The 15535-nt window shown below is 41.0% G+C and overlaps 3 protein-coding genes across 9 annotated transcripts in view; all 3 read right to left on the minus strand.

Annotated features, from left to right (window-relative positions):
• Positions 1-2220, minus strand: part of LOC103713594 (protein ENHANCED DOWNY MILDEW 2-like) — a 33086-nt gene extending 30866 nt beyond the window's left edge. For 2 of the 4 annotated variants that reach the window (XM_017844401.4, XM_008800579.4), the window contains exon 1: positions 1907-2220. In XM_017844401.4, coding sequence (XP_017699890.1) covers positions 1907-1915 — 9 coding nt within the window. In that variant the 5' untranslated portion in view covers positions 1916-2220. The remainder of the gene's footprint in view (positions 1-1906) is intronic. The other 2 variants (XM_088718738.1, XM_088718736.1) reach the window with 2 other exon arrangements.
• A 1588-nt stretch (positions 2221-3808) lies between these two features.
• Positions 3809-10448, minus strand: LOC103713595 (F-box/FBD/LRR-repeat protein At1g13570-like). 4 transcript variants are annotated; one of them, XM_008800581.5, is made up of 5 exons: positions 10245-10448; positions 10108-10162; positions 4738-5562; positions 4490-4645; positions 3809-4385 (listed from the first exon to the last, which is right to left on the minus strand). In XM_008800581.5, exons 2-5 carry the CDS (start codon positions 10123-10125, stop codon positions 4107-4109), a joined length of 1278 nt encoding a protein of 425 aa, XP_008798803.3. In that variant the 5' UTR covers positions 10126-10162; positions 10245-10448; the 3' UTR covers positions 3809-4106. The 4 variants fall into 4 exon arrangements, with proteins under 4 accessions (XP_008798803.3, XP_008798805.3, XP_088574866.2 ...); XM_008800583.5 differs by lacking the exon at positions 10108-10162 and having other exon boundaries at positions 10245-10398; XM_088718740.2 differs by lacking the exon at positions 10108-10162 and having other exon boundaries at positions 4738-8507; positions 10245-10349.
• Positions 10449-12818: 2370 nt separating this feature from the next.
• PLA-I{BETA]2 (alpha/beta-Hydrolases superfamily protein) lies at positions 12819-14852 on the minus strand. Its single transcript, XM_008800585.6, has one exon. It carries the CDS (start codon positions 14657-14659, stop codon positions 13073-13075), a length of 1587 nt encoding a protein of 528 aa, XP_008798807.4. The 5' UTR covers positions 14660-14852; the 3' UTR covers positions 12819-13072.
• Between the last annotated feature and the right edge of the window lie 683 nt (positions 14853-15535).

Consider the following 15535-nt stretch of genomic DNA (forward strand, 5'->3'; position numbering starts at 1 on the left):
CTATCTTTCTTTCTCCCTCTCTCACCGCTCGTCGGTTTTTTGATTTTATTGTCAAGACCGTCCCGATTTGCTGCCATGATGGCTCAGTATGCCCTAAGCCGAATGGTTTGGGACAAGTCCACCTTCCTTACTTAGCCTTAAGTAAGTACCCAAGATCTTCCTAGCGCACAACTGGTGTGGAACTAAAAACACGCCCACACGGGTCCACACAAAGCTTTTTTTTATCCCCATCAAAAAATTGAATTATCCAAAAAATTTAACAATCCTCGCATTTTGAAATTCAAGTATTTGTGCAGAATTAGTAATTTTGTAATTTTCTCTTCTATAGGAAACATGATTGGAAGCTTCTTATTCTAAAGATTTTCCTCCCTTTTAAACAAAAAGATCCTTATAGTGAATTACACCAAGATTGCACATCCAATTACCTCCTATAAAAACCTTACCTTAAAATATTAACTATGGAAAAGCTATTGCTCTCCAAGATCTCCACATCCATTTTTGAAGCAAAGCCATATCCATATTTCCAATAAAATTATTCATATTTTTTCAAGCTTGTTCATTTTTTTCAGCATTAGATTCTAATCCTGCATAGGTATAGCCCAGACCCAACTCATTTCCATCCCTAACCATATGCCAAATTGTTTGGTCTTCCATTACTCTTGGAACACCCAATACAAATCTCTCTGCCTCACTACCTCCATTGCCACAAGTGTTTTCATCCATCAAGAATGATTTGGAGAGAGCAAAAGTTGAAAGCTACAAGATATATTGTCTCTAGCTATGCCATCTACAAGGCTAGACTAGCGTGTAGTCAAATTACCATTTCATTTAGTCTAGGTGCTAGGAGACTACTATCATTTTGGCTCTCAATCTACTAAACCAACTTTTGATCCAAAGCCTCAAACCTAACCCGCAACATACATCAAAAGATGCTCCTTGTCCAATATTACACGGGACACACATACTTTTGTTGCTCCACATCTCTACATACATCTCTTCTCTCCTAGGGGACAAGTATCAAGGTTGATGGATGGTGATGAGACATATAAGAAACAAAAATAAATAAATAGATAAATGAATAAACCATTTTTGATAATTTAAAAATGTTCTAATACAAAAACGTTACAATATGCTCCAAGGTCTCCATAATCCGGATTACAGAAATTTGTTAAAATATGGGTGCATGGCAACTACTGCCTGACAGTAATTTGACCTTTATTTGAAAAACAGGACAACATAAATGAGGTGAGTTGAATGACTCAAACATCATCTAACGCCAACACCTCCAGCAGTTTACAACATCTTAAATACTAATCCTAGTGTTTAACCAAGTTCTTCTTGATGCTTGGAAGATTGTAGCCAATATAAGGATTTTCAGATTTTCCAAAAGACTTGCTATCAAATTTTAGTATCAGATTTCATTTTTTCCTACAATTATGATGAAAAGAATCACCATATAACCGCCAAAAAAAATAGATGAATCCCAGCTATGAAACCAGTTCAGCACCAATCTAATTTCGGTTAAGGGTGAAGCACCACCATATAAACAGAAATTTCGGGTGAGTATATTTTCTGACAAAGATAAACTTTGAAAGGGCGAGTATATATCTTGACAAAGATACAAGAGATTTATGGCATTACTCAAATTAAAATCTGTTCTTAGGCAAGATTCATAATATAACCTTCTATTGGAACATGGCATATATATCCTAGGAACAACCAAACCCATAGAGCATCTGATTCTCTATGAAAATTAAGGCATTGCAAATATTCAAGATTCATCAAAGCAGGAACAAAAGAACCAATCAAGGAGAAAATAATAGAGTACATAAAAAATAAATGACCTTCTTCCGAGAGAAAAGGTCAAAGGAAAAAAAAAAAGAACGTCAATAACACAAGAATTTACCTTAGCCATAACCAGTCTTCGCCCTTCTCTTTTTTCCACGAGTCACCGATGAAACCCTAGGTTTCGATCCAATGTTTTTCCGGCGGTGCAATAAAGCGAACATGATCGTGGGGAGGATCAGAAGACTCTTAGGATACATTTTAGCATCAAGAAAACCACTTATTGGCATCAAGAAATAGGAAGGAGAACGGTTGAGAGTAAAGAAACAGGAGAAGAGAACGCAGGAGTCTCCTGGAAGGGAAAGGAAGAAGAGAAGAAGCAGCTCGGAGGATTTTATATTTTTTCCTTCGGGGGAGGAGAGGAGAGGAGAGAACGAGATTTCTTGGGGGCGCGAATCGTTTTATAGCGAATCAGGAAGTCGGACAACTAGGTTGGGTGGATCCGTAGCCGATCATATCGGCGTGGACAGCTAGGTTGGGTGGATCCGTATCCGGTCAGATCCGACCCGAAGCTGGGGAAATTCCGAAGGAGCAGCGTGGGTTGCGATCGACAGCTGAGTCAAGCTTGGAAAAGGTTAGAAATAATCCAAACCCTAGGAAAGATTTGTAGAGGAATCGAGAACAAGGGAAAAGGGGGATGAGAGATTACATGGAAATTTGAGCTCGAGGGGCTCGATTCCGAGCAGCTCACGAGTGCTCATGATCTCGAGATTAGTTGTGGGTTTTAGTTTTTCGGCACGTGGAGGTAAAGTGCGATAGGGTGTCGGGCTCCTTATCTGCTTTGTTATTTTCTGATTTTATTGGCCGCATCTACACTCGCAGGATGTGAACTGTGAGAGGGGGAAGAGGAGGGCCAAGGAATTAGGGAAAAAGAAAACGAGAGATGTGGGAAACCGGTTTATAGCACGAGGAAGTTGGAGGGTTTTTCACAATCTACTTCCATGGTAGATTTAATGGATCAATGCTATGATTTTGAGCAACTTTATTCCCAGCCAATTATATTGCTGTGTATGGGAAATGATCCAATCGAAGATACAAGGTTTTTCTCTTTCATTGCATTATACGAATTTCTAAGAAGGAACTAGAAATAACAAAATAGAACCAGCGTGTCCTGGGCTGCTTCCCATTTTGAGTTCCTTCCGGAAAAAGGAACGGACAGTTTCATTCAACGAGTTTGAAGCTGGTAGATGGTCTGAGAATGGTGCCTACGTTGATACGAGATTACAGGACATTCCAATATAAATTTTCAAGCCTGCATGTCGATAAAATTTTAAATTTGCCAATCAAAATCCAAATCATTCATCAGAAACAATGGTTGAGTGCCATTTGACAGCTCCATAGGACACACATATTTTGATAGTTGAGTTACAGTAATTAGGGCCAGAGATGGGCTCAGACCGGCCCAAAGTCCATCAGGCCGGGCGGCCTTTAGGTCGGGCTTCGGGCTAGTCCTGAAAAATTCAGATCAGATTTGGGCTTAAATATAGAGCCCATTTATTTTTTGGGCCATGCTCAAGTATGTTATTAGCCCAGCTCGAGCTCAGCCCGAGCATGAACAAGACCTGAAACAGAGCCCGAATTCAGGCCCGAAATAATTTATTTTTGTATATAGAAAAAATAATGAAAAAGTAAATGACAAATTAAAATGAATTTAACTGAGAATAATGTAACTTGTGTTATAGAAGGGGGCCAAATTTTTAACTAGCTCATTAACTTGTGAAGCAATATTATGCAATATTAAACTTCAATCGGGCCGGACCTATTTTTGGCCAAAATGGATAATTTGGGCCAGCCCAATCAGATTCAGGTCAGGCTTTGGCCGGGATTATCCAATAATTGTTGGATCAAAGCTTGGCCCAAAGCCCAAAAAATCGGACTGGGTTTAGGCATGGCCCAGCCCACTTGCAGCCCCAAGGCTTTTGCATAAAAAGGTCCACCAAAACATACCACAGAGAAGCTCACATGTCAATATTGAAATATCTGTTCCATTGATATACATACATACATATATGAAAACATAATTCAATAATCAAATTGATTATGGACTAGTGGTGCATAAAGATGAAAACATTCAGTTTCTTTTCATATGCAATGGAAGAGAGCATTTTCAACAGAAATATGAAAATGTATTAAAAGACCCATATTTCTGACTGACAAACAATAACAACGTTTATGCTTATAATGAAAGCCCTGACGTCCACCCTTCTACACTGCTATATATTTTCTAGTTTTTTTGAACAGATCAGTAATTAAAGTACTCCTCAGTCCAAGTTAATGATTTCAGCTCTTGTAGATGCCCTTCGGAACCGCATAATCTGTTTGTAGATTTTTACTTCATCACAGACATCATTGTCTAGCCTAATAAATAATGTCTCAAGCACTGGAGAATTAGCAAGCACAAACTCGATGAGCTCCATTTCAGGTCCTACACCCAAAATTTCAGTCACCGTAAGATACCGGAGATGATTGAACCTGAAATCAGCACATTCTTTGCCCTCCCAAAAGCTTGCAGCAGGATTACTCGAGTCAACAGAATCAGCCTAACACATGCATCAAAGAGAGATTAGACAGCATGATTATAACAAGCAGAACAACTAGTTTAGTCTGTGACATTTTTAAGAACAATTACATTAGAACTGTCTACCTCTATGGTGAGCTCTTCTAGGACAGGGGCACTTCGAAACAAGCACCGGAGGATTGCAATATGCTTTGTGTCTTCAAAATTAACACAGGTTAAGTATAATTTCTTTAAATAACTGTAAGTGGGAAGCCTATCTAACAAACTATCTCCAGCCAAGAGCTACAAATACAGCAGAAAAGCATTAGCAATTCTTGTAAAGAAAAAAATAAAATAAAACAAAATAAACAGCAGAAACAGTGGAAGTCAATTACCTCTAACATGTTATGACGCAAAGACAAATTCTCAATTTTTAGCACAGCATTAAGAGAGGTCATGAAATTGTAATGTTCCTTATTTTCTAGATCTTCATTATCAGAATCTCCTTCATCATCAAGATCATCAGCATCATCCAAACCAACTGATAAGATAGCCAGATCTGGGGTGTTCTCAAGATAGATATCTTCAAATAAACCATCAATTATCAATTCTCGGAGATTGGGAGCATTAAATCTAAGACAGCTGCAACCATAGAAATCCATAAAGGCAACCTTCTCTAGAAGTGAACATTTGGAGATGAGCGTTGCAAAATCGTTGTCTGAAATGACAACATTTTCAAGGCTGAGGGTACACAGGCTGCCAAAACCTTCAAAAACTCGAGGAAGCCTAAATTCACAATCATGCAACTCTAAAATAACTATTCCTTTACAAAAAAAGAGAGTAGAAGGTAATTTGTAAATCCTGTCAGGACAAAATCTAAGAACCAACTCCTTGAGGCTATTTCTAGATAGAACAGTTATCCATCGATTTACAACTGAACAATCTTCTAAGCAGGCAGAGCCATCAAAAACAAACTTGTGAATCGGCCCGCTATGAAGTAAAAGAACTTGATCCACAATTTTGTCAAGTTTGTAATGTAAAGATAATGGGACACTGTGCTTGTCAAATATGAGATGTGGAATTGTACTCCACTCGTATCTCCATCTACTTGATAAGACACTTGACCTAACAGCATCTGCTATAGGCAGACGCAAGAGAATGGCTTCGATTATATTACTTGGAAGAGTACTGATTCTATCTTCCATCTCAAACTTGCCACGCTGTCAAAAACAACAAAAAGACAAGTCAGCTATAGCAAAATTTCAACACGTACATAATAAGCACCAAAAAGCTCAACACCCCATGTAATTATCATCAAAAAGAAAGCATGGTTTAACCATATTAATGCCTGGTAGAAAGAAGTACAAAGCAAGAACAGTTTTCCATGATACCGAGATAATCAAATATGCAGTGCCCATAAAAGATTCACGCAACCGAAGTTTGTTAGAACACCAATGCAGTTGTAGAAAATGAAGCTGATCAGGTTTACGGTGTTTCAGTTATTTACTGTTGGCCAATAAGACAATAATTAGAGAAAAAGATAGAGGGGGGAAAACATGACTTACTAAGTGAGTACAGGTATTTTGATCACTTTCTCATACTTAGTCAACCATATCAGTATATAGCAAATAAAGCAAAGGCAGAACATGTGTGTATCTCTTTTACTTCCTCTCACTTCCCTCAATAAACCCTCCATTCTTCCTACATATAAAGATTATTATGGAACTTTTGCATGGTATAGAACAACTAAAGATTGGCCTTTTAATACTCTTTTCTTCTTTGCTTCATGCATAACTGTGGCACTTAAAAGTGAAAAGGTGAAAAGGATAAGAGATACTTCAAGATTGTTCATTTATGTGTATGTGATCATCGAAAGAAGATTGTCCAAGTTGCATAGTGTTTATTTGTATTGCTGCTTGCAAATTTTATGCCAAAGTAGCACAAATACAGAAAGTTTGGTATATTTTGTATTGTTCGGGATAGCACTGTGACCTAGCTACATTCACCTGAACCTAATCAGAACCAATCCATAATTTGGGTTAGGATGGGTTCATATATTCCTATCTTTGGTTGTTTTTGTGTTTGATAAACATCAAAAGGTCAGATTGGGTTCATGTAGAAGGATCATGCAATGCAAGGCAACTTGAACTAAAACCCAATTCTAATTCCCTTTTCTCTCGACCCAAATCAAACTGAATAGACAAATTTCTTGCAAACTCAACCCAACATTTAAGCAATGCAAGCTAACATGGCCCAACATAACGCAGCTCATCAAATTGAACAAACCTAACCCAACACTGCCTGACCTAGCTTTACTAAACCCTAATTATGTTCGGGTTAGAAATTATGGAATCTGGTCGGCTTTGGATCTCACTGATGGATCTCTAAGTTGGGTTGGTTAAGTGAGGGTTTGGCACCTTAGAAATTAAGGTATTGTCAGCCTTTAATCCAACCAAACCCACTCAAGTCGCACTCCTAATTGATAATATCATTTCCCATCCTTAACTGGTCATTATATGTGTGGGTGTTGAGACTTATGAAGAAGGATAGAAATTGCAAGGTTTGGTTCTTCTAGTCCTGATATTACGAGTTCCAGCCACCATGATGAAAACATGGTGGTTTACAGGTCCTACGATAACAAAAATTTTAGGTCCCACAATCCCAACATTTTCAGAATACTAGAATCACAAATTTAGATGGAATCCAATAACTTAAGAATCTTTGTATAGGGCAGGCAACAGCATCTGTTCATTTCTCCAGACTCTTCTTCAATTCCTTTCTCTACCTCGCAATCACTGCATGCGTGGGGGATATCTAATGGATGACACTCCCAGACTCTTAATTATCACATCATCCTACATATCTAGTTACATCAATTCCAGGCCAGAAATAGCCTTTGTCAGATAAGGCCAACATTTGCTGCCCACATAGTGACTCATTCCATACAAAGATTTCTAGAAAGCATAATTACAACCATAATAACATCCCTGTGACGAATGAAACATGCCCAACTTTGATGTATAGGTTTCTCATAACAGAACGTAACAGATCTAGCAAAGACAGGAACACTTTATCCAAGCCAGTTGATGAAATTATGATCATAACAGAAAAGGATATTTACTTAAAAATTTAGAGTTCGTTGAATATCAGGAAGCTTTATCTAGATAGCTATAACCAAAACTACTTATACAATGAAGTATATTCAGCAAGCTTGAGCAATCTCCTAGTGCATGTCATGGACATGTGGGTATTTTGCACCTTAGGGTACATTATAATTTGTTCTTGCAAAGCTAATGCTCAAGCCGACACATCAATTGAGCACAAGCATCTCAACAATGAATTTGATAATTCCTCTTCCAATAAGAAATTGATAAAGGGGCAAAACGCACAATCTGAGAATTATTTGACAACACAGTAAAATTAAAAGCAAATGTGGTTGTCAAATGAAGTATTGAAGATGACTCATGCAGTGTGTGAGCTACAAATTGTAAGTTCATGTTTTTGAATACATTAATGCAAGAAACAAAATGTTCTTCCAGCATCTAAACAAAGATGATGTATAATAGTCAAGATTTTAATCTGTACAGCAAGAACCTCTCTGCTTCATGAAAGAAGAAAACACATAAAGGTTAGCTCCAACTTCATTAAATGAACATCCATTGCTTGTACAAAAGCAGAAAATGAAACAGCCACCAAAAAGTCTTGGCCAGTCTCGGCATCTGTCAATTAAAAGCTGGGCATGGGCAATGTTCATGCAGCAAGTTAGAGGGGGCTGCTGCAAGGTGAACAGCTGTTGGGGTTTCCGTTCTACCAATAGTCAACGGAATCCTGAACTGAGGAACTTTCGTCATTTCCCTCTTCTCAGTCAGCAGTATGGAACAGAAATTGTATATCACACTGACCGACCACATTATATTTCCTCCATCTCCCCTCCTTTATGTCCTATGCAATGGGAGTACTGCTAAAGATCACCCCTCCAACTCACTACTCAGATCAGCTGTCCTACATGGCAGTTGGCCATTGGTGCAATACAAGGGAGTAGATGTTGCAAGGTGGGGCCTCCGGTATTGTTCCATCAATCACAACTGTCACGTATTGCTGATGACCCGATTAATAATTGGAGGGATGGCCTTTAGCATTTTTCACACAATAATTTTGATGCAAGCTTCAAAAGAGACAACAAATGAACAAACAAATCAAATTATAATCACCAAAAAGAGAAGTCATGTTTTGCCCAGTAAAAATTCTACATCAAGGAAGTACCAGAGCTATTAAAACTTCCAATATCAAGTCCAACATCAAGAAAGCTAATCTCTGAAATGTACAAAATACAACATACCACTTGAATAAGGCATAAAATGCACTATTATTGTCTCATTATGTTATCTGCTCCTTTTTCTTTCTTTTTCTCCTAAATTTCCTTTTTTTCCATTTTCATAGAAAATCGGAATCATAGAGACCTGCTATCAACAAATTGTAACACTGCCCACTATTCTAGGAAGTTACCTTTAATTGCCTAGATGAAGGAGACTCGTGCATATTCAATGTCTTCAATCTTATGCCATTGCTGTGATCCTCCCCTTATTTTTCTCTTAAGAGATTCCATTTCTTCAACCAACTAAAACTGTTGTGTGCTGAAATAATATAATATTCCATCCACAGATCTAATGTAAAACTGAGGTGTAAATTTTAACTCAAGTTGATAATTGCTAAAATGAAACTAGCTCTTTGAGCACTTTTCTGAAAACCCTCCAAATCTGATTTTGAGGTTGACTGCAAGCGTTTCTACAGCAGTAATATCACCAAATAATGGACTTCTGAAATCAATCGTCATTTGACCAATTCTGTCTTGGATTGGTTTTTTTAAAATCCAAAATAGTGGCTTTTAGTAGCTGTTATGACAAGAAATCATCGAAAAATAAAATATGTTTATTAGACCACGTTTTATCCCATAAAAGGTCATCTTTTCAATGTTGCAAGGAGATTTTGAGTCTAAAAGAAATTATATCATGCAGATGAGTTGTGAAAATGGCAAACAATTGCAATTATTTAAAGACCCTTATGTACATAAAAAGCAAAACGGCAAACCTCTGAAACCATTATACTACAGATGTTATTTTTAAACCTTAGTACATTTTTTCATGTTGCATATAGACATTGTAAGCTTCAAACCATGTGAGCATAGGAGCAGCAGAGCTCTATGTTGGCACATCAACACACTGTTTGGTGACAAAAAATAAACTTCCATATCTTTTTCTGAGCAATCAAAATTACCCAAATCCAGTTCTTTTCTATCTATGAAGAAAAACAGTTATAGACGCAAACATCCATTTTCCAGAAAAAATAAATAAACATTTTTCCAGCATATATAAATATCATAAGTAATGATTATTCACCATCTTGCAACCGTATCTTCTCTCTTCTTCCAAATTAAATTCCAATCCTTCACCCTTTCATATCAAAATTCGCTCTCTACTTTCAATTTTAAAACCACGATCTGCCAAATCGACTTCCAACAACTGACAATCCTATAAGCACCTGTCCAAACCAAGTAGAATACCAGGAACTTGATCTGCATCGAAGCATTGATCTTACCCAAAGATTTCAACGGAAAAAGAAGAACTGTAATATATTCAGCTATAAACATTGATGCAACAGACGATAAAAGGAACAAGAATTCGAATCACCCGATGCCACACGCGGTAGCAATTGCATTACGGAACGAATAAATAAGAAAAAAATTGAAAAAAGGAAAAAGTAGATACTCTAATCGGAAGCACCATGGAAGAACAGCCGAACGAGATTACAAGCACGAAAACCCTAGACAATCAGGAAACCACCCAAACATAAGCGATAAAACCCTCGCTTTCGATCGATCTGAGCTTGGTTCTGAAACCATTACCTGGTGGCGAGACCCGCTGAGCTCTGCCGTCGAATAGCCCGCTCCTCTCCCTCGAAGAGACCAGGGATCCACTGAATGGGCGACTCCTCGATGCCGTAGCTGCGATGGACTCCGAGCCTACGGACGGACACAATTACGTGAAAACTTGGATCATGGGATTCCCTCAACCGACAGAGGGATATTGGCTGGGCTTCTCTTCGCTGCGGTAGATTCGAAATCGGCAAACGAGATTTTGGGTCTGTTTGGGTCCTTTCATGGTTCGATTTTTTGGTGCCAATGTGTTGGTTCCATGGTCTAGTTGTCGGGACATTGGACTCTGCATCTACTAGCCCGAGTTCGACTCGTGGTGGTGGTGTGGGACCTCCATTGTAAAACTTTTTGAAGAAGCTGAGCTGAAAATAGGCTGGATTAAAGTGGCATGATTCAATTGGCATCTTAGATGGATGCGTCTTTTTCTTCTTTTTTTTTTTTTTTTTTTGATGGTACATCGGTTGCTCACACTAATTTTGTGTGAGTATGACCAGTACTATCAAAAGAAAGAATACTACTTAATGCTAAAGGAACCTCGACCTCCCGTGTCCAGAAAACCTCTTCAATGTACTGGGTAGCATAGGAGGCGATCTAGTCGACCGCTCTGTTCGTCTTCCGATACATATGAACGATCTGAAAGATATCACATCCCCTCACTAGCCACCATATATCGCCGAGGAGCAGGTGCTTCTTAATAGCTAGTTATTTGAGATAGGTGCAACTAGTTGCATACGTGCAAGTGAACCATGGATATCTGTCCCTTGATCGAGTTCAAATGGAGGGCTTCACACAATAAGACTATTTTTATGCTGCATATATATTTTTTTAACACTAATAGTTATTGCTGATTCACTCGGAAGAATACTGTGATTCTAGTGTGTTATTCAGGCTCTTTTGTATGCATGTGTGTATGTAGGCACATACACACAAATTTATTAACCCCCAAAAAAGGGTTGGTTGGTGAGGACATGTTTGGTCAAGCACGGCAGTTTATATATTATATAGTTAGATTAATGTCTAAGCAAAACACATCTTTTGCGCAAAGGAATTTTTGATGTATTAAATATGATTGTCACATTATGCACCATCTGTTTAAAAAAATAATAAATCCTAGAGCACAAAGTTCTTATGAATGATCCGAGCCAATCCATCATCCTAAATTTTATAAGTTAAAAATGTCTCCAGCTTTATCGATCTTGTCTTCCTCATCCTGTAATAGACAAATAACAAAAAGAAGAAGAAGAATTAGACATGACCGATGAGAGGATGGATCAATTATAGTGGGAGGCAAGCTTGTGCTGATAGTCTGCTAAAGTTTAAATAAAACTTCTATCTAAGTTGACATTATTAATTCAAAGAAAAAGAACAGAAACATTATGGGTGGATTAAATTGGTTTATGAGGTTAATTTAGAAAATGAAATTTTCGTTATTAACCTAGATGAGGAAATAACTTGACTCCGTAGGATTCTCAATTTGTGCCTTGTCATGGGAAGGTAAAAGAGAGCACTCACCCTAACAAAGTAGCAAAAACTCTGAAATGCTGTGGTAGGGGTGTCAATAAAGATGAAAAACCTGAAATCAACCTGAAATGTGAAGTTCGGATATACTTAATTTGGATTAGGTTGCGATTGAATATTGCCAACTCGATTTGAGGTCAATTCATGTTCGGGTTGATAGATTGTGTGACTCGATCCAACCTGAAACCGACTCTAACTTTTAGGTCGCCTAACCAGACCCAATTGCATAGAGAGATCCATATTCCTATGTAACTTGTAAGAGTGAAACTTAATCTATATTCTCATAATTAACCTTCCAACCAAAACCTTGATTTGATCAGCCCGACTTGGCCAACAAAATTGTACGTGGACTGATTCAGGAGTTTTCATGAGCCAAGAGATGGCTCTCTCATAGCCCGTCCATTGCGGCTAATACGGCAAAGCGATGGCCGGGGGTAGTCCAAGACATTCGCATAGGTAGAGCTGAGGAGGTAGCTATTGACGCAAACACAGGTGGCAGGAAAGACGGCCCTCTCAACAGATACCTCATGTGGGAGTTTTAATTAAAAGAAAAATAATTTTTTTTATCATCTGAATTTTAGTTGTTGTAAATACTTTAAAATATTTTTTTGTGAGATGCCCTGCCACTTTCAGAAAAGTTCTGACTTTTCGAAAAAGAATATTGGTTTTCTAAAAGATACGATATATTCGAAATGTGGAATATCTTCGAAATGCACATAGAGGTGAATTACGTTTTTAGAGCACCAAACAAGCTCTTTTTAATCATCTAGATTATTTTTTTATAATATTTTTATAAACTAAAAATAGAATAATTTTTAAGTAAAATATTTCCAACATCTCATCTCATGCGCAACAACTGATTCAGCTGTCATGTGGTAAAGACTGCTGCCTTGTTGCAGTCTTCTTCTTCTTTTTTTTTTTTTCATGTGCCGACAATTTGATTCTCTAATAAAAAACCTTTTCGCTAGTCAGACCACATAATAGAAGAATATTTTAGAATTTTCAAAAAAAAAAAAGGCTTATGGCTGCTAGTCAATCACCAATTTCATATTCACGCAATGCAATTTGATAAGGGAAGTTACGTAAACATCAGCTGAGGGAAAAAATTTTGGCGCGTTGATGCCTTGCTGGGCTCCCGCGTTTTATATACACTGATCAACAAACGTTAACGTGGGCCCGTCGTCCCTCTGGGTCGACCTGGCCTTGTTTATAATATTCAGTAATTTATCACCAAGTTGAGAAAAGTCGCTGGTTGCCACGCATCGTCATCCAGCTCGACGTCACGTTGTCGGGCTCGCCAGGCAACCATGCGGGTTGGACCGGACGACGGCAGCGGTCGGATCGACCACGAGTTCCCGGGCCCGGTTCACGTAGACCTCCTTCACATTGCGCCTTTGCTGGTCCAGCAAACGAACCAAGCTCCGCTTGGCGCTGGACCGGAAGGGGCTCCCGGTCCCCGTGAACCCGTCCACGAGGTGGAGGTACGCCTCCAGGTCGTGGGTGCAGGCCGGCCCGGCGTCCGGCCGGAGGTACGGCGAGTCCCTGCTGTTTATCCTCAGTTCGCTCCCCACGTGCTCGTACTTCTCCCTCAGGTGCGGCAGCGGCAGTCCGGGAACCTTCGTGATGACGTCGTGGGCGTTGACTATTCTGAGCGCCTTGACCCCGTGGTGCTTCTCGATCCGGTCCGCGAAGGCCTGGTTGCCGACGCGCGGCCCGCCGAAGGAGACCACGGCGATGGGCGGGACGCTCGGGGCGCACGTGCTGAGCTCGTCGGCGACGAGGAAGGCCAGCGCCGCCCCGAGGCTGTGCCCGGTCACCGTAATGCTGAGCTCCTCTCCCTTGTAGACCTCCATGAGGCGGCGAACCTCCTCCACCACCGACGCCGAGAGGCTCGACACCTGCTCGCCGGCGGTCTTGTAGAGGCTCCAGAACCCCCGTGCTACCTTCGGCACGTGCTGTCCGACTTCGCTGGAGGAGGCGTCGGGGGAATCCATGGGGACGAGGGAGGCGCGGAGGTTCTCGGCCCACTCGAGACACGTGGCGGTGCCGCGGAGGACGATGACGATGTCGCGGCGGCCCATGCGGCGGATCTCGCGGTCGGAGTCGCAGACAGCGACGTAGCCGATCCAGCTGGAGCTCTGGGTCATCCGGGCTGGGGCGGAGGAGTTGACCCAGGGGTGGATGCTGAGAGAGGAGGTGGCGAAGAGGGACTTGGTGGGGCGGTAGGAGCGGTCGGGGAGGATGAGGTGGCGGTGGCGGGCGGGGGAGGAGGCCTCGGGGCGGGAGTGAAAGGCATGGTAGGCCGCCTGGACGAAGTCGCCGTAGCGGAGGAGCTCGCGGCGGAGGTTCTCGTCGAGGGGATCGAGGAGGCCGGACCAGTCTTCGGCGCCGTGGTAGAGGCGCCATCGGGAGGCGATGGAGCTCTTTGGGGAGGGGCGGGGTGAGTTGGAGAGGAGGCGCTGGAGGTGGGTCAGACTCCGGGGGGACATCTCGTCAGCCGCCGGCTTTCTTAAAAAGGGAAAGAGGGAGGGGAGGTTGAGGGCGTGGAGAAGCCCAATTCCCCCTCCACCGCCGGCTGCAGTGGCGCCGCCGAGGTGATCAGGCTTGTTAGGGTCGTGGTCCCGGCCTACGTCATGGGTGAGTTGAGGCGGCTGTGATGATGGTTGCTTCACGAGGACGCGGTCGAGGTTGGAGAGGTGGGTCTTGGTGGCGATGGTGGTGGAGTTGGCGGCGGAGATGGGGGTGGGTTTGAGGGCGCGGGGGTGATTGTGGGGCTTTAGCGGGGAGCCACCGCGAGGGGGGAAGGAGGACCGAGAGGGAGAGCCAGACCGGGCTGGGGCCGAGGTGGCGGTGCCGACTGGGGGCATGAGAGAGAGAGACAGAGGAAGTAGCGCCAGCGCTGTTAATTTCAAGCTCAAGCTCGGATGCTGGAGGTGGAGATGGGCTTCGGCTCTTCGGGGATATATGTAGGCTGGTTGGGGGGAGTGGGTGGGGCATTTAACAGCCGAGGGAAACCTGCTGTCAGGTCCGCGTCCCGAGCGCGACGACGTTTACCCAATGCCCCGCACCGCGTCCTTGGAATTTGCACGCGTCGTTCTTTTTTTTTTTTTTTTTTTTTGACCTTCAGGCTTCAGTCCGTCTCCTTAGGCCTCGTCTTCTCTAGAGTTATCGGCAGCAGGTGACATACTGGCTAGAATTTAAAAGAAGTTATGGACTAATATGCAAAAGATTGAATGACCTAATATTTTCAATTGTTAACAACTTGACATATGCTAAGGAAAATTAACACACAAAGAATAAAAAATAAATATTTTAAGCTTAACCAAGAAAGGAAAATTTCACCATCATTACTACCAGCAACCTCTCTCTCTTAATACTTCGATATTGCCCATAATGGTTGAATTAGTTTGCAAGAATAGTTACAGTTCCTAAATTTGTTATTATTTATTATGTGATTCAATGCTTAGGCCAACAAAGATTGTGGAGCATAGGATGGTTCCATGCATGGCAATGGATTAATTGGTTATGATGATGAGCAAAGAAAGAAAATAATAAGATTATAAAATTATTATGCATAATGTCTGACGGAGAGAAGTATTTTATTCCATTTCCTTCTTGCGCAGGTATTGCAGTATATTTTGAAGATTTTGATTTGTGATTGATGGTGAAATTGATTGTAAGAGGATAGCAGATTGTGATTCAACAAGTAGTAATTTTCATAAGTGTATGTTGGAAAGTGAATT

Source organism: Phoenix dactylifera, chromosome 3 (genome assembly GCF_051530095.1).
Source record: "Phoenix dactylifera cultivar Ajwa chromosome 3, Ajwa_hap1_PhDact_Kaust_v1.1, whole genome shotgun sequence".
Lineage (NCBI taxonomy): Eukaryota > Viridiplantae > Streptophyta > Magnoliopsida > Arecales > Arecaceae > Phoenix > Phoenix dactylifera.